This window comes from Populus nigra, chromosome 5 (genome assembly GCF_951802175.1).
Source record: "Populus nigra chromosome 5, ddPopNigr1.1, whole genome shotgun sequence".
In the NCBI taxonomy this organism is placed as follows: domain Eukaryota; kingdom Viridiplantae; phylum Streptophyta; class Magnoliopsida; order Malpighiales; family Salicaceae; genus Populus; species Populus nigra.
This window is the reverse complement of record NC_084856.1, coordinates 9,755,281-9,780,601: the sequence shown is the minus strand read 5'-3', so window position 1 is coordinate 9,780,601 and position 25,321 is coordinate 9,755,281. Positions and strand designations below refer to the sequence as shown.

At 33.4% G+C, this 25,321-nt stretch overlaps 1 protein-coding gene and 1 pseudogene across 1 annotated transcript; both read left to right on the top strand.

The window, feature by feature from the left end:
• The window catches only part of LOC133694377 (uncharacterized), a 78,926-nt pseudogene that overhangs the window by 35,873 nt on the left and 17,732 nt on the right, over nt 1–25,321 (top strand).
• LOC133695459 (uncharacterized) lies at nt 3,346–6,509 on the top strand. Its single transcript, XM_062117472.1, has 2 exons — nt 3,346–4,707; nt 6,142–6,509. Exon 1 carries the CDS (start codon nt 3,479–3,481, stop codon nt 4,583–4,585), a length of 1,107 nt encoding a protein of 368 aa, XP_061973456.1. The 5' UTR covers nt 3,346–3,478; the 3' UTR covers nt 4,586–4,707; nt 6,142–6,509.

Here is a 25,321-nt window from a genome sequence, read left to right as displayed (position 1 = left end):
CATTTTATCTTTAGTCTTGAGTATAATGGGGTACAATTAGGCTTCAAATTTCATCCAAAATTGCAGCTTGATTTTTATGTATTTTTTTGGAATCTTCCTTGACTTGTTTTCTCCACGTTAACCTTTTTTACGTATAAAATTAAATCATTTTTTTATTTTTATTTTGGAAGAAAAAAATGAATTTGGGGAATAATCGAGAAATGAGTTATGACAAATAATATCAGTTGTGACCCTCTATAGCAGCAACTCGTGACCAACAGAAGCTCCCTTGGCAGCAACCCATACTAGAAGCTCCTCCTTATAGCAATAACAACCTAGTTATGCCATTAACTAAGACAAAATAGGTGTTACCTTCTCTCCTCAAGCTTATTCAAAACCTCCTTTAACAAAACTAGCAGTAGCAAGTTGACCTTAATAAAGAGAGAAATAAATCCGAAGACAAAAGTAAAAAAAATTGCCTTGTGTGATTTTTATGCTTTTGCATGTCACAATGAGAGCCACTGCTAGCACAAGAAAGAAGAGAAAAAGAAGCTGCTTTAGATCTACCTTGTTTCCAGTTCACCAGCGACGACGCGTGAATCCACGCGCCGACATTGTTTAACCACTTCCAGAAGCTTTACAGTACTATTCTTATGCCTCTAAAAGACTCTAGTCTTTATTCTAGTAGTTTATGGACATGCCAAACACCTTGGAAAGTCGATCTATAACTTCAAATTATTTCTTTGGAAAAATTGATAAAATGGTGTGAAATTTGGGACAAAATGTTTATTATCATGTGTAACATTGGACTGTTTGGATATTTATTTGGTTTGATGTGTGTTTTGATTTTGAAATGATTTGATTATTTTTGTGGTGAATTTTGAGTTTACTTTCTTAGAATTATGATTTCTAATTGAACGCTAATTCTTAATTCATGATTTGTGCTTATGTTGTTTTGATTTATTTGAATTAGCATGCAATTTGAATATAGTTTATGAAGTTAACAAGACTTGATGTTTGATTTTGTTTTGTATTATTGGATTTTTTTTGTTGTTGTTTAGTGCTGAATAAATAGTTTGCGTGGATTTTATACCTTGATTGAAATAGTTTGATTAAAGCATATTATTGCATTTTGCTAAACATGATCTTAGTCTAAATTTAATAAATTTTCAAAATTTTAGAAGATCATCTTGCAATTAATTTTGAGTTCGCTATATTTTTTTATCCCTGCATATTTTATATTTGAAATTATAACCTACACGTGAGGCACCTTTTCAGTATTAGACGAATTAGTTCCCTTTCACGAGAAAACAACAAAAATCTTTCTTTACAAAAAAATACAACTATATTTTAAAATGCATATGGCCAAGTTTTTCAAAAATAAAAAATCATATTTGCAAAAAATAATAAAAATAAAAAATATACAAGGCATTATTTAGCATCTTTGAAAATTTTAAAAAATATTTTTATTGATATTTTTTCATGTAGTTTTGGATTTAATAACCAGATTATTAAATCCATAAGAACTTTACACACATTTTAAAAAAAATATTTTGTTTTCTTTTAATATACGAGATTATGAACTTTTACGTAAGATGTATTCTCAATATTGAATAAAAAGATATTTTCTTTTATTTATATTTTTTTGACATTAGAATGGTTAGGTTTTAACCTGATAAGATAAATATCTGCTTACCGTAAATGACATTTCTTAAACCTTAGACAAACCAACAAATTTGAAAACACTACAACAAATCAGTTTATATCAGACAAACAAACAATGCAGCTTACCTTAGATAAGGTGTATTAGGGGTAATAAGTCATCTCTATACACAACAAGTCCTCTTATCTAGACTCTGAGACTAGTTAGGATTTTTAGTGATCAAAATATTAGGTGATAACTTCATCCTTGTTTTACTAATAAAAAACAAGAATTTCTTATTCTTTCCATCCATTACCACGAAGATCTTAATACGGGAGGATAATCATTGCGATGTCGTAGATGTCCAACAACATGCTTAGTATTTTTTTATCTTATTTTTTTTATCCCAATAGTAGAATGGTGTGGAAAGTAACCTAGTAAACTCAATAAAATATAACCATGAACTAATAGATTCATGTGTACTTATTCTATTAAAGTCTCGTATATTTGTCGAAAAGTGGTTTCTTTTTAGAAAGTGATTTTTATAAGAATTAGATTCTTATAAATTTGATAAAAAAAAATTATGTTTGATAGTGTATTGAAAAATTAGTCAAAAAACACTTTTTCTTATTTGGCTATGCCATGAAAAATAAATTAAAAAATTATTTATTAATATTTTTTTTTCAAGTTTATCTAATATATAGAACATTAAATATAACTATTTGACTACATATAAGAAAACAATTATATATAAAAATTGTAATGGTGGAATTGTTTTTATTATATCATATATTTATATATATAGTTTGTTTTATAAAATATTTGAATGTATTTACTATATAAAATAATATAAGTATTTTAAATATAATATTATAAACATATAGTTTTTTTTGGTGTTTGGAGAAGATTGGAAATAAACTTTTTTTGTATAGTATTCTAATTTTATAATATAATTTATATGATTTAAAATGTATGATTATTGTTAAATATAATATCTTTGTATTTGAATGTATTTTCTAGCAATTTTATCTAAATTAAAGTATTATATGCCCTAATATATCAAATTAATATACTTTTATATTGTATATTAATATATCCTAATATGTTATTTCTTATATAAAAATATTTTTAATTTATTATTTTTTAATAATATTATATTTTAAAGTATTTTATTTATAATAATAATAATAATAATAATAATAATAATAATAATAATGATGTATCATTTTAGTTTTTAAATCTTTAATGAATAGTATTTTTTTAATTTTTAAATAAAAAATACTTTTTTTCATTTAAATTTTATGTTTTCTTTTGACGGAACTAATTTTAAACAATATAATTAAATATAAAAAAGTTAAGAGTTGTATTTTATAGGAGATATTTGAGAGGATGTTATCGATTGTTTTTTAAAATGGTTTTTTTAGAAGTATATTAAAATAATATTTTATTATTTTTTAAAAATTATTTTTAACATTAACATATTAAATAATATGAAAATATTAAAAAATATTAATTTAAAATAAAAAAATAATTTTTTAAATTTTTTCAAAAAACATTTAAAATAAAAAAAAAAACAAACAGCACATGCTTTTAAAAAACAAACATGGACAACTCGGTTGGTGTGATAGGTTATCTTTCTCATTGAGTTTTGTACCTTAAAAGACTAAAATACCCATTCTCATTTCCACGCCATTTCCCTATAAAACTCAACAGTTAAGCCCAATTCAGTCCAATAAAGAAAAAGCATCCAGCCATTAGCAACGAGCATGTACCTTTTCAGTCTCCTCCCTCGAACATTTCCTCACCTTCCATGACAAACAGTTAAAACCAAAAACAGCATCAACTCCATCAGCCAAAATGAACGAAAATCCCAACAGAGCCGAAGCCGAGCGCCTTCTCGGAATCGCTGAGAAACTCTTACAATCACGAGATCTCAGCGGCACAAAAGACTTCGCAGTTTTAGCTCAAGAAACCGAACCCCTTTTGGAAGGCTCAGAACAGATCTTAGCCGTTGCCGATGTGCTTTTATCAGCCGAAAAACGCATCAACAATCACCACGACTGGTACTCGATCCTGCAAATCAGCCAAAAAACTGACGATTCCGAACTTATAAAAAAGCAGTATCGTCGCCTCGCATTACTCCTCCATCCAGACAAGAACAGGTACCCTTTCGCGGACCATGCCTTCAAGCTTGTCGCTGATGCTTGGGCTGTTTTGTCTGATACTTGTAAAAAAACGTTGTACGATAATGAATTGAGTTTGTTTTCGAAGATTGATTTGTCTACTTCAGGGAAATTACCGGTCAGGAGAAGCCAGAGACCGGTTGGCCATAAAAAGGCTGAAAATTTGAAAACTAATGTCAATAACGTGAGTAATCAACAAGAAGGGCAGGGACAGAGAGCTAAATTATCTTCGTTCTGGACCGCATGTCCGTATTGTTATATTTTGTATGAGTATCCTAGGGTTTACGAGAATTGTTGTTTGCGGTGTCAAAACTGCCAGAGAGGGTTTCATGCGGTTTTAATACCGTCACTGCCGCCTCTGGTTCCCGGGCAGGAGTCTTATTATTGTTGCTGGGGGTTCTTTCCTTTGGGGTTTACACTTGGTATTGCAGGGAGTGGGGAGAAAAATGGCGGGGGAGGTGCGGGGTTTCCTAATTGGATGCCGCCAATGTTTGGAACAGAGCAGCTGCAAGGAGGTGATAAGAATTGTGTCAACGTGGCGGCAAATGTGGGCGGTAAGAGTGGTAGCGGTGGTGGCCATGGTGGCGCTGGTATGAGGAGTAATGCTGCATCTGCCACGCCAGTGAGGGTTGATGGGGAGAGTAAGGATAGAATGGTGGTGGCTTCTGGTAGCAGTGCAAAGGGAATGTCTGGGAGTGCAACGGGCATGGCTGGGAATTCAACGGGGATGGCAGGGCCCAGGAAGAGAGGAAGGCCTAGGAAATATCCTGTGCAGGCGTAGTTTGTGATGTCTGATGTGTAGTCAGTAATTGCAATGTGGTGGAAAGGAATAGAATGTGAAGGTGTTGACGGCTGAAGGATTGGAGTCTTTTTTGCAGCTGGCTAAGTTCCGGGACTTCGTAGGTATTGTTGTTGTAACCTTTTTGCTTTTAGTTGTTTTGTAGAGTTCAAATGTTATGATGCAACTGACTGCGTATAGTTGATATGTAACATTTTATGATGTTTAGCAATGTCCTTTCAGCAGTTTATGCAATGTGTCTGTAAAACTTGTTCCGTGTTTCACTAAATGTACATTTTGTACGATGGTTATTTGTTCTATGCTGAACATTTTAGGCATTTAGTTTAAAAAAAAAATAAAAATATGCAGGCATTCTATATGAAGTCAATGATTTGTAATGTTGTAATGTGCGAGTAAATGGAGGTAAATGCTACTTGAAAGTTCAAAGTAATTAGTAATATATTTTTTCATGACTATAGATCTATATGTCTGCATGCATACTTATCCTATCATCGAACTATGCCAATACTTTTAGATGTCAACAACATTCCTGCGTGTGTTTTAAATTTTCTCCAGATATGTCAATTGATTTACTACGGTTTTTATTCATATTAACTAGATGGTCAAGTTCCTGCTCCTATGACTGAAAGTCAACTAAACAACTGTTCTTACAGTCATCCTTTAGAAATTGGATGATCTTTTTATTCTTGTGCATTATTTTACTTTCATTTCAGGGGCACAATATACTAGAGTCTTGGAGTTCAAAAGGTCTAGCATAATTTTGGTTCAAATGCAAATCATTAGAAGTTGTTCCTAGCTCCTTTCATCAGAATAGCTCAATGTTGGCATTGTCCTTGTTTAGTAGTTGTTGGAGTCTTTCCCATGATGTCTTGGTTGGGATGTCCATCTCTAGACCTGTTCATTGGGGATTTGCATGCTTGTCCTCAGAACTGGCAAAGAATGTTTTTAGGTCAATCTCCAAACATGCTCTATTCTGTGTGTTTCAAACATGGTTGCTGTATCCCATTGTTGGTAAAAAGCCCAAATGAAAAGAGACTTGTTTTAGTTCAAGTGGAAATGGAAATGTAGACTTAGGTCATCTGGCAGATTTTAGGTTCTTCCTGATTTTCTTTTCTGTCTGAAGTAGTATGTGTAATCTTTATAATCCATCTCTGGTTACCGGATCAAAGCTGAATAGAAAAATGAAGTTGAAAATTATTGTTAACAGGCATCGAAGTTGTCAATGTTCGTAGATGATGGTTAAGTCTGTTTGCATTATTGTCTCAGCTTGATTCATTTTGGCGTGGACAGCGTTTCAGCTGTAGGGTTTTCTGACATCTTGTGATCCTGGAAGTGAAGAAGTTAGAGCTTCTACAGTGCATGTTTGGAAGTCCGATTGAACTGTCTTTTAGCTTTGATTCAATTGTGGCAGGCTTAATTTACTGAATGAATCAGAGTTACATCCCGAGAATTCTCTGACTAGTTTTCTCAGATATACATGGTCTCAATATTATCTGCCTTCTGTATCCGTTCATTTAAACTTGTCTAAACTGCCACAGGAGACTGGGAATAAAAGGTCTAGGTGGTCTACCGACTTTCTAGGTTTGGAGCCTTTGATCGCACAACGGTTACTTCGGGGATGGTGAAACTAGACAACAGGTGACACAAAGCAGCCAAGGCAGTCATAAATATTGAATTCCACTGCAGCTGCCTCCACTTTCTCCTCATTTACACCCCTATCGAGTGATTTAGGAACATGTAGCTTTAACAGTTTGACAACATCAATTAGATTGAGTTTGTAACTTAATTGAAAGAATTATATTACAATTACAAAAAAAAAAAAACAACATAGGCATAGATGTTTTCTACAGGAATTCATGGTGTTTTTTTTTATTCAATTTGGTAATCAAATTTTTTTCTCATTTAATTGATTCTTTTATTGTCAATTTAATACTCAATTGCTTTTTATTTGTTAAGAAATGGTCAAGCTTGAGAATCAAAGTGAAAAAATCAGGTGGTGATTTCAAAGTTGTTGTGGAATGTTCATTTTGATACACAACTTCATATTTCTTAATTTTCGATTCTTGATTTGAGAGAGGAGAAAGAGTTATTGAGTTTCAGTAGTAGAGAGAAGACAAGACATTGACTAGAATCAATTTCATCCAAGAAAAACTGATTTTGGTGTTAATAGGTTATATTCAATAAGTAGAGTTTCACTTAGGTATTCTTTGTCGTCTTTCTTGTTTAAGATGATAGATCTAATTTTGAGAATTTTTTTAGTTGATTTTGAGTTTTTAGGTTATTTGAGGTCATGTATGAGTTTATGAAAGTGCTTATAGTATTTTCTAGGTGTTTTGGTTAAAAATGAGTTAAAAACCAAATTTTAGGATAAAAAAATCTAAGACTTGATTTTTCGACGACCTTTTGGTCTCCAGAAACTAAGCGACCAAATGACATGTTGTCTGTGTTATTTTTTATTTTAAAAATTAAAGGGTGGATGACATATTGTCCACCTTTTAATATTGAAAAAACCTTTTAATATTGAAAAAAGAAGCCTGGAATGTACGTTAAACCTCTTTTCATGAACCTCTGCGTTAACCATGTTTTTTTTATGGGTCATGCGTATGGGTAAGCCCACACACCTTGCTTATTTGTTTATATATATATATATATATATAACCCTTTAAACTTAGAAAAAATATATCATTTCATCATTTCTTTGTTCTTTAGAGGTTTTTATTTTTATTTGACTTGAAAAAAAGTGTTTTTTTTGTTATATGACTTTTAAAAAAAACAGGTTGCTTTTTATTTCATGCATTACCTGGTTGGTGTATAATTAAATCAAAAATAACTTTGGAAAATAAAAAGTTGTTAAATATAATGAGGTGAATGACCCGAATCGTAAGTTTGACACAGGTTAACTCGATTTTTTTTAATTTAGTATTTATATTTTCAATTTCATCATTTAATATTAAGTTGATTGAGAATTGAACATCATAATTTGTTTCAGTTTTTTTTTTGATGAGGTTACCATAGTCTTATGATTCAGGTCGTAGATTTAGTTGATTCACCTAAATCTATCTAGTTTAATCCAATATGTTACCGTTTTAATATTTTTATAAAGAATATCATTTAATTTGTGTTAGATTTTGAATTCATCATTCTTTTTTTTTCTCTTAGAAAACATATTAATGATGCCTAGACATTTTTTATATGTAAAAAAAAAGGATTAATTTGATCTGCTTTTCTTGTGTGTTTTTTTACTATCTGATTTAATAAAAAAGTGATTCCAAGAAATAAAGTTATTAGACTATAGAAATCAAAATTTTCTACCAATCAAATCTCGTCATGTGTTGTTTTTATTTTGTTTTTACATGAAAGGATAAAATAAAATTGAAATAAATAATATGGAAAAAAAATGAACCTTCGTATATTTCTTGGCCAATAAAAGATTAACACATGGGATGAAATATTCAAGATATCTTGTCATTAAATGCAAGATTCCATCAATAAAGGTCAATCAATAAAATTATGTCATGTGGCATTGGAAAAGGACCTGAAATCCCTTGCAAACCTCTATAAATAAAGGGCCTCGACCTAGAAAAAAAGGGAAGGTTTCTTGGAGATACAAATTTTCTTCAAGACAAACTCTTCAAGTAAAGAAGCTCTCTTAAAAACTTTCAAGTCTCCTTCATCTACGCTTGAAGTCTACAAAGAATAAGGCTATATTGGATCAAGCCTCAACCTAGAAAAAGAGGGGAGGTTTCTTGGAGATATAAATTTTCTTCAAGACAAACTCTTCAAGTAAATAAGCTCTCTTAAAAACTTTCAAGTCTCCTTCATCTACGCTTGAAGACAAATCAAGTCTAAACGCCCTCCATTAGAGTTCTTCAACAACACTTAGAAGACAAATCAAAGATATTTTCAAAGTATCAAATCTTGCTTCGCAATACATCTCAAAGTCTATGTTCTTGCAAAGCACAAATCTTGACTTGATTTCACAAATAAATCAAGTCACTACATATCAAATTCAAGGGAAGAATAAGAGGATTGTTTATTATTTTTGTAAGAATATTTTAAATAGAGATTGTACCCAATTATATATTTAATAAAATCAAATATTTTTACATGTTTGCTTTTCTAATTTCAAGTGCTCAAAATTGTGTCTACAAATTTCTGGTAACTCTACTAGGGATTTCTCTACCTTTCATCTCTTCCCTTTAAGAAAGAATTTTCAACATCCTCTCAATGTCAACTAGGAAGAACATGATCACCATTGTCGCTTCCAAAAGAAACAAGGCTACTAATTCAAGTCGTCGACATACCATTGAAGATTATTCAACCCTGCCATTGAAAACAAAATCTATCACTGGGTTGTATGCATAAACTAAGTCGATTATGAAGTTGACATCAACTTCAAATGCAAAAAGAGCATGAGAGCTCGCTCCAAACCTGAAGCTACTAGTAACTCCACTACAAAAGCCAAGATGACTACTTTGACAATTCACCCATGGAAACTTCTCCATGTCAATCATCAAGTACGGCTTCGAGTTTTGAGACCATGTCAGTGATGATGACTAAGACTATATTTTTGAAGGATTAAGTGGCTAACTTAACAAAACTCGTCAAGGGGCTTTCAACTTCACTCAAGGAAAAAGACCACGCAATAGTAAAGTTGATGAACAAACTTGGGAGCATGAAAGAGGGAGGCCAAACTTTAGGTACAAAGGCTTTGCAAGTAGATCAACTAGATGTCATTGAAGATATTACAATTGGAGCTATAAGAAATATCTGTGGTATTACTAATAACATTTTCACCATGAATCAACTGAAAGAACTTATCAAGGAAGCCATCATGGACCAAATAAAAAGCTTAGTTCAACCTATATATTCTTATACAAAGTCATACACCCAAAGAATCAACCTGCTAAGGATGCCTCTGAGCTATCAACCACTAAAGTTTCAACAATTCGATGGCAAGGCAACATATAGCTCACTTTATGGAGACTTGCAACAATGTCGGAAGTGATGGTAATATCATGATAAAACAATTTGTTTCTTCCTTGAAAGGTAATGCCTTCGACTGGTACACTGACTTTGAGTCTGGTTCAATCGATAGTTGGGAGCAATTAAAATGCGAGTTTCTTAACCGCTTTTACAGGACCCGTCATGTGGTTAGCATGATTGAACTCACCAATGCATGTAAATGGAAGAAGGAGTTTGTCATCGACTACATTCATTGATAGAGAAACCTTAGCCTCAACTGTAGAGATCGGCTTACTGGAACTTCCACTCTAGATATGTGTGTTCAAGGGATACATTGGGTACTACACTGTATTTTACAAGGCATCAAACTAAAGTCTTTTAAAGAATTGGCTACTCGAGCTTACGACATGGAACTTAGTATTGCTACAGCTGAAAGATTATTATTACCTATGCAAAAGCCCAAGAGAAATAAGCCTAAAGATCATAGATTCGGAAAGAGCGCTCTAAAGATCGAGGGAAACCAGTCTTTAGTAGTTAACTCTGTTGTCGTAAAGGTACCAATTAGAGTTAAGAGAAATGATCATGCAACATCGATTACTTTTTACAAGGGTGAAAAAAAGAAGTCATCCTTGAAAGAGCGATAAGAAAAGGTATATCCATTCCCAGACTTAGACATATCTAGGATGCTAAATGATCTACTTGAGAAAAATCTCATCGAGTTGCTAAAGGTGAAACATCCTAAAAAAGCAAACCAAGTGGACAATTCAAACTATTGCAAATACCATCACTTGATCAACCATTTTCATAGAGAAGTGTTTTGTGTTGAAAGACAAGATCATGAGGCTATATAAGAACAAGGATATCATTTTTTATGAAGAAATAGCAGCCTCTAATATCACAACCATGGTCAATTTAGGTCCACACCATTCGCCCCCTACAATGAGTTTTGGCTCCTTTGAACTTATAAAATTTGGTGTCATTTTGCCTACAAGCTTCACTGTATCCTCAAGTCAAATTTCATGTATAACCCTTACACCTCAAGTTAGCAACTTGAAGCCTGATTCACTTCAACATTATAACGATAAAGGATGGACTTTAATCACGTGTAGAAAAGGAAGGAAGAAGTGCTTGCAAATGACAAAGCCAACTATAATGAGAATCTCGATGGTGAGGAAGGTAATTGATGAGAAGATACACTGAAAGATTTGACAAATGTCTATTCTACTTAGAGAGAGGGTTTTTCTAGCTCAAAGCTTAAGAAAACCCATTACACTAAATGAGTATCCAAAGGAGCTAAGAAGGATGGAAAATGTATTTGTTGCTTGCTATCATATTGATGAAGAGAAAACTTATACTGAAAATGTCATGAAAGAAAGTCATGATAACTCTCCAAACTTACCTCACGATGTATGCAATGTGAAGATATCCTTTAATGATGAAGACCTATTGGTTGGATCAAAAGTCCATTATCATCCTCTTTTTATTAAAAGATATGTCGATGAAAAGATAGTGAATTGTATCTTGGTGGATGATGGTTTGATTGTCAATATATTACCTCTTAAGACCATGAAAAAGCTTGAGATTCCTATGACTGAACTCTCTCTAAGTTATCTGATGATTCAAGGCTTTAATCAATGAGGACAAAATGTTATGGGAAAGATAAGACTTGCGATACACTTGGAAGATATGGAATCCAATGCACTTTTCCTTTGAATAGATGTTGTTGTGATATCGCGGTCACACAAATTAATTACCCTAGCTTAAATAAACAAGATAGTATAGAGCAAGCAAGGGGTCGATCCCACGAGGAAGGTTTAGTTCAGATTTTTATGCTATATAATATGCAATTGGGGGCTTTTGAAGTTATCTATGCTATGCTATAGTAAAAAAAAAGAAATTATCAATGCTAAATCAAAGAAAACTGAAATTTATCAAGAAAACAAACCTCGGTCACAAGTAAATGTCCACCTACAGAAATCAGAATTGATTATGGAAATAAAATGTTAATTTATACTCTAAATATTTATCTTTTGTTATGTTGATTAGTTAACAGATCCGTTGTATAACTAATCCTAACCATCAAACAACCACAGTGTCCGCACTAGTAATTTAATTCAATGGAAGCCTTAAGAACTAGATAAATTGATTAATCTAGACAACATAATTGCCTGCAGTTCATGTTTGATTCGTTCGAATGCTCTCCTTAAGATTAATAACATAGATCCACCATTAAACTCAGTTACTTCACAAGTTTATATACCACAACTCTGGTTTTGATAACAAACTTAACAATAGATTGTTCACAATAATAACGTAGAGTCCGCTCTATCAATTAAAAGAAACAATCATAGGAAATAAGCATAGGAGAACAAACATATTCATTCATCATATAAATTGAAAAGAAAAGGTAAAATAAATCTCACAGTTCTTGAAATCTGAAGATTTTGTATCCTTGCAACCAAGAAAAAGACTTTAGCCTTGGCTGGCTAAATCTCACATATCTATTGAACAACTAATAAAAAAAGAATGCATGATTACGGGTTTTTTAGAGGAAGGTACGTTTTTTATCTCTTGGTTGGCCGCTCCCTCTTCTTTTCTCTCTTTCTTTTTATTTGATAGGAAACCCTAATATCTCTTTCCTACAAAATAGTCCTTACCTAAGTAAACAATTTACATTTAAGTAGTTCAATAACTATTTTTCTAAAAAAGGAAAATAGCCTTGCATAAAATCCTCAAACTTTGACTTTGGACTTATAAGAGTTAAATTGCCGAAATAAAGACTTGGATGTCGGTTTGGATGCTTTGGGACGTAATTTGGACTTCTTTCTTCACAAAACCTGTTTGTTGGCAGAATTCATATGTCATCTTAGAAAAATCATATCTCTCTTATATGATCTCTTTTTATACTGACATTTGGTAGGCTGATAGGTCTTCGAGTCAGGAATCCAAAACAATTGAGTTTGCATCAAATGGACTTATGTAGCTCAAGATATTTAAGTCGAAATGGTCGAAGGTCAACATTGGCAGAATGCGAGATTTGTCTTTGAAGGCTGCGATTTCCAAGGTGTTTCTGTTTTTTATTTTTCTTGCTATATATTTATAGAAAGGTATGGATGTTAGCTTTCTAATGGCACTAGAATCACTTCCTTTCGACTTCTAGAGCTTAAGCTCTGCATAAAACATAGATCAGAGGTCAAATATGTCAATTATCTCTAATTTACTTCTTTTTTAATCTTACATCCAAAAGTGCCTTCAAAACATAAAATAAAGAATATCAAGGCATTTTATATATAAAACATAGGTAAAATACTAGGTAAATATGGGTAAAAATATCAAATAATATGGTTGCATCATATGTTAAAACTATTTACAATAGGCTACTTGGATGACCATGGATATATAAAAATGGTATCGTCTCCTCAACGCTCCACCAATGTTTTAAGTATTGTCAAAATGGACAGGTGAGAAAGATAGTAGCAGACACTGACCCCTTTGCCATAACTAAAGCCCATTTTGCAGACACAAAGTTCTATTTTAAGTCAACTATGATGGAAGAACTACAATCCCTACTTGACCATCTAGGAGAGGGAAAAGTTGACTATAAAAGCTCAAAAGGGTATAAGTCATCTACAAATGAAAGAGTGACTTGTCCAACGAAGAATAAAAGAAAAGAAAAGGTAGTAGAAAACTTTGTTGATGATAAGGTATCACGTAAAGCCATAGATAATACTATGATATATCCCAGTATTAGCAAGAAAAAAGGGTCAATATTATTTTACTAAGGATGGAGAGAAGATCAACAAGGGGCTAAAAAACTTGACCTTGCTAGCTACTAATCTTGCATTGAACAAGGTGTCAGAACCTTTATTAAAAGGGTTTATTCATCAAACTGAGTCGGTGGTTAAAATCTTGAAGGACTCTTTAATAAACAAGCGAATGACTTCGACCCTAATGCTTATAAGCTTTTAGCCATGGTTGATTATAGTCATGAGAAAATCAATAAGTTAGTAAAGGATGATGATATGTGTAAATCCCGGGAAAAATCAAGGCTGGATTAAATTAAAGAAAATAAACTAAATTAAAAAGAAGTGGGGGTAAAACGAATACACTTAAAGAAAATGGGGCCTAAATGAAAATAATAATAATAATAAATAAATAAATAAAGATCTGCAGCTATCATAAAAAAAGAAAAGAGGGAGTTTTTGTATCCATTTCTTACAAATCAAGAGAGAAATAAAAAATTCCAAGAACCCATCCAAGATTAAGGGTTATTCGTAGAATAAACACTGGTGGGCAATGGATTAACAAGAAAATTTGAAACAAGAAGAGAAGAGGGGAGGGCCAGCTGTCATTAGAAACAAAAGGAGGGTGTTGAAAATCAAAACCTTGATTCGTACCGGGTAAGGTGTTCTAAACATGGTTTTATGAGTTGTTTCAAAGTCGATTATAAATTGATGCCTGGATGTTGAATTATAGTTAGGGTTCTTATACTTGAATTTAGGGAAAATATATGAGTCGCTAAATTAAATAACTTCAGGTGTTGTGTGTATTAAGGTTGACGAATCTGGATCTCTTCATTTCAGAGGGATTTTGGGTAGGAGGATGAAGAAATTAGGATTAGGTTCCTCATAGAAATTGTAGTTTTAGATGTCGACTAACTAAGAAAATTGGTCTTGCTCAATTTAGAGTTATAGAACTCCAGCTATAGGTCACCAACCGAGACTGGGTCACGACAGACCCTGTAAAGTAATAGATCTGGTTCATTGATAAACAATTTTAACTGCCTTAGAGGCAGATCTAGATTCTCCTTCCTTTAGAGAACTTATAGCCTCATATCTTAGCTTCCAACGAGACTAATCTCGCTTGAAACAGAGTTCCATAACTCTAGATACAACTAAACATTTGAGGAGAAGTTGGACAGTAACAGTTCAAATACCTAGACAGTAACAGTTCAAAATAAGACAGTAACGGTTCAAATGTCTAGACAGTAACAGTTCAAAACAAGACAGTAACAGTGCAAAAACAAGACAGTAATGGTTCAAATGTCTAGACAGTAACAGTTCGACAATAACAAATCAAATGTTTAGACAGTAACAGTTCATAACAAGACAGTAACGGTTCAAAAACAAGACAGTAATAGTTTGACAGTAACAATCCAAATATAAAGAAAGGAATGATAACTATGGTTGGACAAATAACGATAATATTAATGGGTGAAATGAGAAAAACATAAAATATTAAGAAATGACAGGAAAAAAAAGATTTATTGATTGTTGATATGGTTACTATAAAACATATCCTGGGTGAGGAAAATTTATGAGATAAACCTGTGATTTACAGGAGGGACCACATGTGTGGTGCAACAGCAGCAGCAGGGGAGCACGAGTAGAGCTTCTATTGTAGGTAGGTGAATCGCACCTATACTTTATAAGTTAAATTCCATGATTTAATATATATTACCGATGTGAAATGTGAATTACTGAATGTATGTGTAATCAAGGTGAAAGGTTGTTGTGTGAATTGCCGAGTGGTGAAATCATCATTGACAAAAAGAAATATGAAAAATATGATTTGAGGCATGAACTAACATATATTTAGTGTATGTTAGGATCCCGAGTAAGGGGATCAAGCATGTATTGACTAGCATACATTTAGTGTATGTTAGGATCCCGAGTAAGGGGATCGAGCATGTATTGTCTAACATACATTTAGAGTATGTTAGGATTCCGGGCGAGGGGATCACCATGTAATGGCTAGCATACATTTAGTGTATGTTAGGATCCCGGGTAAGGGGATCACCTTGCATCGACTACTACGGGGTGGTGATGATGATACCAGTGAAATTGCTATCGGTAATGTGTTACACAAAAATAATCATGGTTGATGTTATAAAGTAAAAAATGGAGGTTGATGATGGAAGAGGGAACAATTATTAATAGTTGAATAAGGAAGAGATTCTAATGAAAAACCAAAAGGGAGAAGTGAACAAAATATGAATGCATGTTACCCTTTTTAAATTGATAGATATTCATGTTGTTATATTTATTGTGATATTCACATTTCAATAATATTCTGTTATATAATGTGTATCATAAATATTGTGGTTGGTTGGTGTGATAATATTTGTAGAATTGAAAACCGGGTTGATTGGGTCGGGATTAAATTATGAGATGCGAGTTACTAGAAGTGTAAACAGGTTATATGTCGATAACTTGGAACCTTCCGGTATAAGGGGGGAACTTGTTGAAATTTTAGTAGATGTTAATATGAATACCATGAATATATATAAAAAATTCTAATTACTCTGTTTTTGTTTGACATGAGATTGCTGCTTTTATCTCGGTATAGGGGGGATGTTACAGTTGGTATCAGAGCCTAGGTTGTTATTCCGGGGAAAAGAATAACTATATGATTTTGAAATGTGTTTCAGTATGGTGAGAACAAGGCAAGGAGCTAGGACTGATCCATCCTCAGTTCGGGGAAGTTATCAGAGTTTTCATAATGAAAGTGATCTAGACTGGGATCCCTTGGCAGACACCTCCTCTCATATACCTGCACATTAGTGTACTTAGAAGGGGACGAGTCAGTGAGACTTTGAGATGATTCGTTGTCCCATCAGGCAAATGTATCCATGCCCGAGGTATTAGATAAACATGGGGGAGATAAGTTACCCCCAACAGTGGCACCAGTAGTTGGATCAAACCCATTTTCGGATCCTGCTTTCATAGAACATATAGTGAGAGCTGTAGTAGCAGGAATGGTAGCAGGAGCCTCCAGTACAACTCCTAGGTCAGGGGGAGCAGTCACCATAGTACAATGGGTAAAGGGTATGAGAGAAATGGGTTGTATGACTTACAGTGGTGAAGAGGATGCTAAGGTTGCTGGGCATTGGCTGAGGAAAGTGGAAAGAGTTATAAATTAGATGCAGGTGCTAGAGGAGTTACGGGTGGATTGCATGACTCAGCTATTGGTTGAAAGTGCCCACTCTTGGTGGGAGACCATTAGAGAGAGGAGATCAGGGGAGGTATTAAGATGGAGGGACTTTCATGAAGAGTTTGAGGAGAGGTACTATTCTTGGGAGCATAGGAGGGAGAAAGAACAAGAGTTTTTGGATTTAAAGCAGGGATGACAGGAGTAGATCCTAGCTTATGTTTCCATTATTGTAATCTAGGTTCTAGGGAGTATACCCTTATATTTTGTAAACATGAAAATGTTTGTATAATTGAATTTGTATAATTAATGTCTAAACTTGAATGAATGAACTTAGCTCTGTAGTTTATATAACCATATTTAATGTCTATATGTTTATATTTTTATCCATCCATAATAATATTTTGTTATATAATGTGTATCATAAATATTGTGGTTGGTCGGTGTGATAATATTTGTAGAATTGAAAACCGGGTTAATTAGGTCGGGATTGAATTATGATATGCGAGTTACTAGAAGTGTAAACAAGTTATATGTCGATAACTTGGAACCTTCCGGTATAAGGGGGGACCTTGTTGAAATTTCAGTAGATGTTAATACGAGGACCATGAATATATATATAAAAATTCTAATTACTCTTTTTTCGGTTGACAAGAGATTGTTGCTTTTATCCCAGTATAGGGGGGATGTTACAATATGACTCAAGCCAAAGGTAAACTAGTTTCTACAGAGACTAGGAAGGCTTTAAGAGAGAAGAAATGTTTTTGCAAAACTTTAAGGGTTGGTCTTGGATACGAGTCTTCTACAATGCTTCATTTTAAGATTAACAAAGAGGCCTCACGATACATAAGTGTGGAAGAAGTGAAGGATAAACAACAATGTCAGTTTACACCTCTTAGAGCTTCAATTTGGGATTGTCTTGGTGTAACTACGACTTGTGCTTCCATTTTTGTTAGGATTGGAACCCAAAAGAATGGAAGGACACTAAAACACATATTAATCTTTACAAGACATAGACAATCCAAGTAAAAGATAACAAGTATGTACTCGATCATCTACCAAATTTGATGGAGGGTTCAAAGGATTCTCATAACAAAATACCTTCATGCATAAAGAGACAATGTGAGTGGGTGGCGGGTGCTAAGGTGACATTGAAAAGGAAAAAGCATATGATAGTGATTACAACCCCCTCTGATGAAGAGAAAGAAGATAAAATGATGTATCTCACTTCAAATAACATCACCATTGAAAAGGATGGTAATGATGAGCATATCATCGGAGAAGATGTTGAGGAAGCTTTGCCCACCTTTGAATCAGAAAATAAGCCTATAATGGATGAGTTTAAAGAGATTAACTTAGGCATTGTTGAAAACCCACGCCCAACCTTCATCTATGCAAACTTATCACATGAAGAAGAAATGGATTACATGGAACTTTTGATGGAGTATCGAGATATCTTTGCTTGGTCCTATGATGAAATGCTAGGTTTAGACCCAATGGTTGTTGTCTATCAATTAGAAGTAAAAAATAGAGCTAGAGTTGTAAAACAAGCCCAATATTGCTTTTGTCCTGAACTCAACTTATAAATTGAGGCCAAAGTCAACTAACTTATCCAAGTAGGTTTTATTCGTGAGGTCAAATATCCTACATGGATTTCAAATATTATGCTAGTAAAAAAGAAGAATGGCTAAATCCGTGTTTGTGTGGATTTTCGAGACCTTAACTATGCTTGTCCTAAAGATGACTTTCCATTTCCAATCACTGAGATCATGGTTAACGCTACTATAGGCCATGAGAGATCAACCTTCATGGATGGTTCATTTGGCTATAATCAAATTTGAATGGCACCCGAAGATAAGGAAGAGATGGCTTTCTGGACTCTGAAAGGGATGTATTGCTATAAAGTCATGCCTTTTGACTTAAAGAATGCAGGTGACACTTATCAAAGGTAGAAGATTTTTGATGATATGCTTTATCAACATGTTGAATTCTATGTTGATGGCCTCGTATGGTGAAGTCAAAAGAAAAATAAAATCATTTACAAGATCTTCGTCTGGTATTTAAATGGTTACACCAATTTCAACTAAAAATGAACTCACTAAAATGCATATTTAGTGTGTCCTCAGGCAAAATCCTAGGATTTATAGTTCGACATTGAGGAATTGAGGTTGACAAGTCTAAGATCGATGTCATCCTAAAAATGCTGGAGCCAAGAAACATCCATGAGTTGAAGAGTCTCCAATGAAAGTTGGCCTATATACAGAGATTCATTTCTAACTTAGCGGGTCAATGTCACCCATTCACCCATTTGATAAAGAAGGATACATCATTTTATTAGGATGAAGCTTGTATTAATGCTTCCAACAAGATTAAAAAGTACTTGCTAAATCCACCTATCCTACAAGCACTAGTACCAAGACGCCCATTTATCCTTTATATTGTGTCTCGAATACATTTCTTAAGAGTGTTATTGGCATAAAAAAGTAACAAAGATAAAGAAAGTGCTTTATATTACCTTAGTAGGACATTAAATGGGGGGGTTGTAATAGAGAAGACATGTTTAACATTAATGTTTGTGATAAAGAAGTTAAGCACATTAAGTATGACTAATCTCCTAAGCTAACCCTCTCAAGTACATCATCTCAAGGCCAATACTATCGGGAAGAATGACAAAGTGGGCTTTATTGCTTCAAGATTTTAAAAGTGTATATGTCTCACAAAAGGCTATTAAAGGGCAAGCACTAGTTGATTTTCTCGTTGATCATCATATTCCTGATAAATGGAAGTTCTCTGAAGACTTGCCTAATAAGGATGTTTTGTTTATTAAAATGTCAGAACCATGGAAAATGTTCTTTAATGGTGCAGCATGAAAAAATGGAGCCGGAGCTAGGGTAATATTCATCATACTAGAAGGAGAGGTCTTGCTTTTCGCCTTTTCAGTTACTAAATGTTCTTCCAATAACATGGCTGAATATCAAGCTTTGATTCTTGGGTTAGAAATGCCGATGAATATAAAAATGTCTCACCTTAAAGTTTTTAGAGACTCTCAATTCGTCATCAGACGACTCCTCTCACTTTATAAAGTCAATAAGCCAGAATTCATCTCATATCACAAGTATGCACTAAAACTGATGACATCACTTGATTATATCACTTTAGAACATGTACCATGAAAAGAAAATAAGCAAGTCGATGCCTTAGCAAATCTGGCGTTAACATTAGCATAATGTAGTGAGGAAATAAAAGTCTTTGTGTGTCAAATATAGGTCAGTCCACTGATAATTCATAATGTATAAGAGAAAAAACAAGTAGGTGCAGTTTCTATCTGTGAGATTGAAAAAGAAGACTTGCGTCAGCCTTTTATCAACGATTTGAGACATGGTAAGCTACCTAAAGACATACTCTATAAGATAGATGTGAGATGAAGAGCTTTTTTCTTCATATACTTCTAATGCACTCTTTATCGATGCTATTTTGATAGAGTCCTTTTGCATGTCTTGGAGAATAAGCTACAAAAGCACTAGAAGAAACACACTCTAGATCTATGGAGTGCCTAATTGGGTTATAAACTTCACTTTTGAATCAAAAGAATGGGGTACTACTGGCCTATAATGGTAAAAGATTGCACAAACTATGCTAGAAGATGTCAAAGTTGTCAATTACATGCTAATTTGATCCACCGGGCACTCGAGCCTTTACACCCAACAATTGCTTCTTGGCCCTTTGATGCATGGGGACTTGATGTGGTAGGGCCATTACCGAAAAGCTTTGAGGGGCATCTTTACATATTGTTCATAACAAATTACTTCTCAAATAGGGCAGAAGATGTAGCATTAAAATAGATCAAGAAAGAGACAGTTGTAAACTTCATTCAGAAAAATATCATCTACCGTTATAGGGTACCAAGACATATCATAACTGATAATGGAAAGGAGTTCTACAATACAACAATGAACAAGTTGTGTGCACAGTTCGGTTTCAAACAACATAACTCTTCTATGTATAATGCTCTAACTAATGGCTTGACGAAAGCTTTTAATAAGACCTTATGCAATATTCTCAAGAAGATGGTGAATCACTCGAAGAAGGATTGACATGATAGAATTGGAGAAGCATTATAGGCTTATCATACTACATTTTGAAAGCCAAATCAAGTTACTCTATGTTCCTTGATATACGGGGTAAAAGTTGTTCTTTCACCATAATGTCAAATTCCATCTCTAAGAATTACAATCCAGGAAGGACTCTCCAACAAAGACAATGTTCTTCTACACCTCGAAAAACTTGAAGCTTTAGATGAGAAGCGTCATAAAGCATAACAACTATTAAAATGTTATCAAGCCTGACTTTGCAAAACTTTTAATAAGAAGGTGTGACCATACTCATTCCAAGTTAAAGATCTTGTGTTGGCAATACAACTCCCAATAATCATGTTAAAATACATGGGCAACAAGTTACTCTCTAAATAAGATGGACCTTATGTGGTTCAAGAAGTCTACACCAATGGAGCTTACAAAATTATCAATGTGAATAGATTGAGGATTAGGCCTATCAACGAAAAATTCTTAAAGAGATACTATGCTTGAAATCTGATATAGCTCTTAGCCCGCACGAGCTAAAACTACAAACGACATAAAAAAAATTGAACTATGTTAGAACTTGATCCTTTGTCCACAACAGTATGTAGGCAACTTGGAAATTTTTTCCAAGTACAATAATGCAAAAAAAAAAAACTTTAAAATATGTTGTGACTTGATCTTTTATCCATAAAGATACGTAGACAACTTAGAAATTCTTGTATAGTCACACCATCCCTTAAAAACTATTTGGACCTATATGATTGTTCACAAAAAAAAAACTTACAGAACCTTTCATACAAGAAGAAAGTTACCAAGGCATTCGTATTCACTTCCCTTTGAGGATCAACAAGTAGGAATTATTTATGGTGAAATACGAAGTGTTGCAATTAAGATTATATGCCTTCATTAACAAGGTGCTTTAAAACGTTTCATTGATGAATGTAATGCTTTAAGAAGTGTAAATAATTGTGATCTCCTAAAGACCTTCATTGCTTGCTCAACCATTGATCATCAAGAATACAACAAATTACCCCAATAAAAAAGCCGCTACAACTACTCCAAATATATGTTTGGCATTTATTTTCTCTCTTCTAGTGCAAACTCTCTCTCGTTGGATGTGTTGTCGATAACTTTGTAGTGCTTCAAGGATTTGAAAGGGATTTTTATCTAGAGAACAACAGTCCAGAAACAACTCTTTTAGAACCTGCTAAGGTGAAGTTGACAAAATTGTTGTTACTGCTGCAACATGCAAAGCTCACCTTTGTTGGAAAAGAAGGATGGGTGTGGTAGCTAATTTATAAGAACAAAGCTAAAGTATTGATTGTGCATCAAAAGTATCATTAAGTCTTTTATTTTACATATGTATTTATTGTTTTTATTTGGGTTTTTTATAATAATTGATGTGCTTTTTAGTAATGAAGTTTCTTTTAATGTTTCGATAGGTTTTTGGAGCTTAAATGAATTATTTCAGAAAATTCAACGTCAGAATTCGAAAAAAAGAATTGAAGAGAAATTTAGTTGAAGATTGAAGCAAATCTTGGTTCAAATAAGTGCTCCAAATTTGCCCCAAAAATCAATTCCATTCCAATTCTAGAAAAGAATATCATATGATCTATTTCAAGCCCAAACTTGCCTTATGTTGTGTGCAAACTTCAACCATCAAACCTCAAGGTTTTAATGTCAATATTAGCCCAAATAATAGGTACATTTGTATCCTTATTTGATGCTTAAATTCAGCCCCAAATCAGCCTCAAATCAGCCCAAGCACAATCCATGATCTTACATGTCCACACAACAAATAACATTTGATTTATTTTGGGTAATTCATTGACCCAAGAGGGCAAGCACATGGATGGAAAGCTGGAGGGGACATTGTCACATTATTTGGGTCAAAAAGAAGAACGACAACTCACAAAGGAGGAAGAAAAACGTGCACCAAAGTGTTCTCCAAACTGGCCTGATTTGATTTTCCAGAACACCTTTCGGTGTTTTGCCCATAACTTTTGACTCAGATGTCCAAATGAGCTGTTCTTTAATGATTTGGAACGCTAACATATCCAAAAGAGGCTTTTAAGAGGGTCGAATTGCTGTCCAAAGTTAGAGTCAGATTTGTGTCCGAATATTTACTAAAATTGTGTTATGTTCTTCTTTATAGATTTCGGTTCTTTAGATTGTAAAACTTATTATTTCAGTGTGATTGAAGTTATTTCATGTTTATTGAAGTGTTCTTATATATAATCATGTTTATTGAAGTGTTCTTATATATCAATCTTCATCTTTTTAAACTTTGTTGTAATATCTTCCGATCTAATATCACCATCATTGATATTAGGTTGAGTTATCTTATATATGTTGAAGGAATCACCAATACATCACCATTAAAATTGATTTGGACCAAGACTTACTTTTTCTTGTCATTTAAAATCTATTTACACTTTTTCATCTTTGAAAACAAATCCATCAATCATTTTCAACCAAGTTATTGTTAATTTAATTTCTCTTGAGTTTTTTTTGTTACCTAGCTTAATTTCCAAATCTAGCTCTCTGTGGATATGACCTCGATCTTACCGAGTTAATTACTACATTGCACACTCGTGCACTTGCGAGTTAAAACAAGCCGAACATAAAAAGCGGTCAAGCAATTTTAGCGCCGTTGCCGGGGAGCTAGCAAGCAATGGTAGCAAATTTATATTTGATTATTGGAAAACAAAAAAAATACGTATAAATAAAAAATCAAATGGTCGGTTTTACCGCCTAAAAAAATAATAATTTGACCTCAACTTTTCGGATATTGGACTGTGGATTGGACTATTAATTGTTGGATTTTGGTTGGTTCAACCATTTTTCTTTTATTGTCTATTCTAATTAGTTTCTAATGTTTATTGTTTATATTATAAGGCTGGTTTTACCGCCTCTTGCTTATTTTATTTTATTTTATTGTTATTATTTTTCTTATATTTATTGTCTGAAGTGCTTAGCCGGTATTACTGTCTTTTGTTCATTTTATTTTATTTTGTTATTATTTTTCTTATATTTATTGTCTAAAGTGCTTGGCCGGTATTACCGTTTTTTGTTCATTTTATTTTATTTTGTTATTTATTGTTGTTATCTTTCTTATATTTATTGTTTGAAGTGCTTGGCCGGTATTATTGCCTTTTTATTCATGCTTGTTATAATTATCTTTTAATGTTTATTGTTGTTATTATTGCTTATTAGTTGGAGTGTGAATTTCTTAATTTGTTGTATTTTTATTTTTGTGCTATTTCTTTAACTTTTACGTTTCATTTACTTTTATTTGCAATCTTCTTTTTCTTTTTCTTTTTCTTTCATATTCATATAATTGTTATATTATTTTTCATCATGGCTAATGTTGAAGATGTAGAGGGTGAAGGGAGTGTTCAAGGTAATGGACCTCCACAATTCAATGATCAACCTAATTTTTGAACTCTTAAGGAGTATCTTCACCCGGCTAGACAAAGTACACCTTCGTGTATTATTTTGCCTTTTAACCAACAAGCTTTCAATTTGAAACCGGGCATGATTCAACTTCTTCCCACATTTCACGATATGGATTCTGAAAATCCATACATACATATTAAGGACTTTGAAGAGGTATGTAATACTTTTATTGATAGAACATGCACCAAGGAAACCATTCGGCTTAAATTGTTCCCATTCTCTCTAAAGGATAAAGCCAAGCTTTGGCTAAACTCCTTGCGTCCTAGGTCTATAGGTACATGGAGAGAAATGCAAGCTGAATTTTTGAAAAAAATACTTCCCCACTCATAGGATGGTAGCCTTACAACGTCAAATGATGAATTTTTCTTGTAGTCCAAATGAGTCATTTCACCAAGCTTGGGAAAGGTTCAAAGACTTGTTAAATGCATGCCCCGCCATGGTTTTGAGATGTGGAGGTTAGTGAGTTTCTTCTACGACTCTCTTACTATAAATTTTAAAAAGCTAGTGTCAACCATGTGTAATGGTGAGTTTTATGACAAAGAACCAAGTGAAAGCCTTTGATTTCTTTGATCAATTGGCTAAAAACACAAAGCAATGGGAGACTTCTCTCCCACTTCATGTTGAGTCTAGAAACACCATTTCTCATTCAAGCGGGAAGTTCCAATTGAAAGAGACTGATGACCTCAATGCTAGATTAGCCTCATTGGCTAGGAAAGTAGAGTCTCTTGAGATTAAAAAAGTGCATGTCATGAGTGAACAACAAGAGAAAAGTTGTGTTGTTTGTAAGTGTTGCAATGTCGCGGTCGCACAAATTAATTACCCTAGCTTAAAACATACAAGATAGTATAGAGCAAGCAAGGGGTCGATCCCACAAGGAAGTTTCAAGTCAGATTTTTATGTTGCACGTTATGTAATTGGAGGGATTTGGTTTGTGATTATCTAAACTATAACAACAATTAAACTAGCAAACAAAATCAATTAAAACCGAAACATATCAAGAAAACAAACCTTGGTCGCAAGCACACATCCACCAACGAAAATTAGAACCGATCCTTGAAACGAAAATTGCAGTTTATGTTCTGAAATTATATCTTTTCTTAACGTTGATTAATTAACGAATCCGCCGTATAACTAATCCTAACCAATAAACAATCAAAGTGTCCGCACTAATGATTCAATTTAATGGTAGCTTTAAGAACTAGATAATTTCATCAAGATTAACATACACGCTGTCCGCAACTTGTATCACTTTGTTCAAATGTTCTCCCTGAGTTCAATGACATAG

Bases quoted from the DNA above. Each gene is read 5' to 3' on its own strand.
- LOC133695459 (XM_062117472.1), top strand. From the start codon at position 3,479: ATGAACGAAAATCCCAACAGAGCCGAAGCCGAGCGCCTTCTCGGAATC.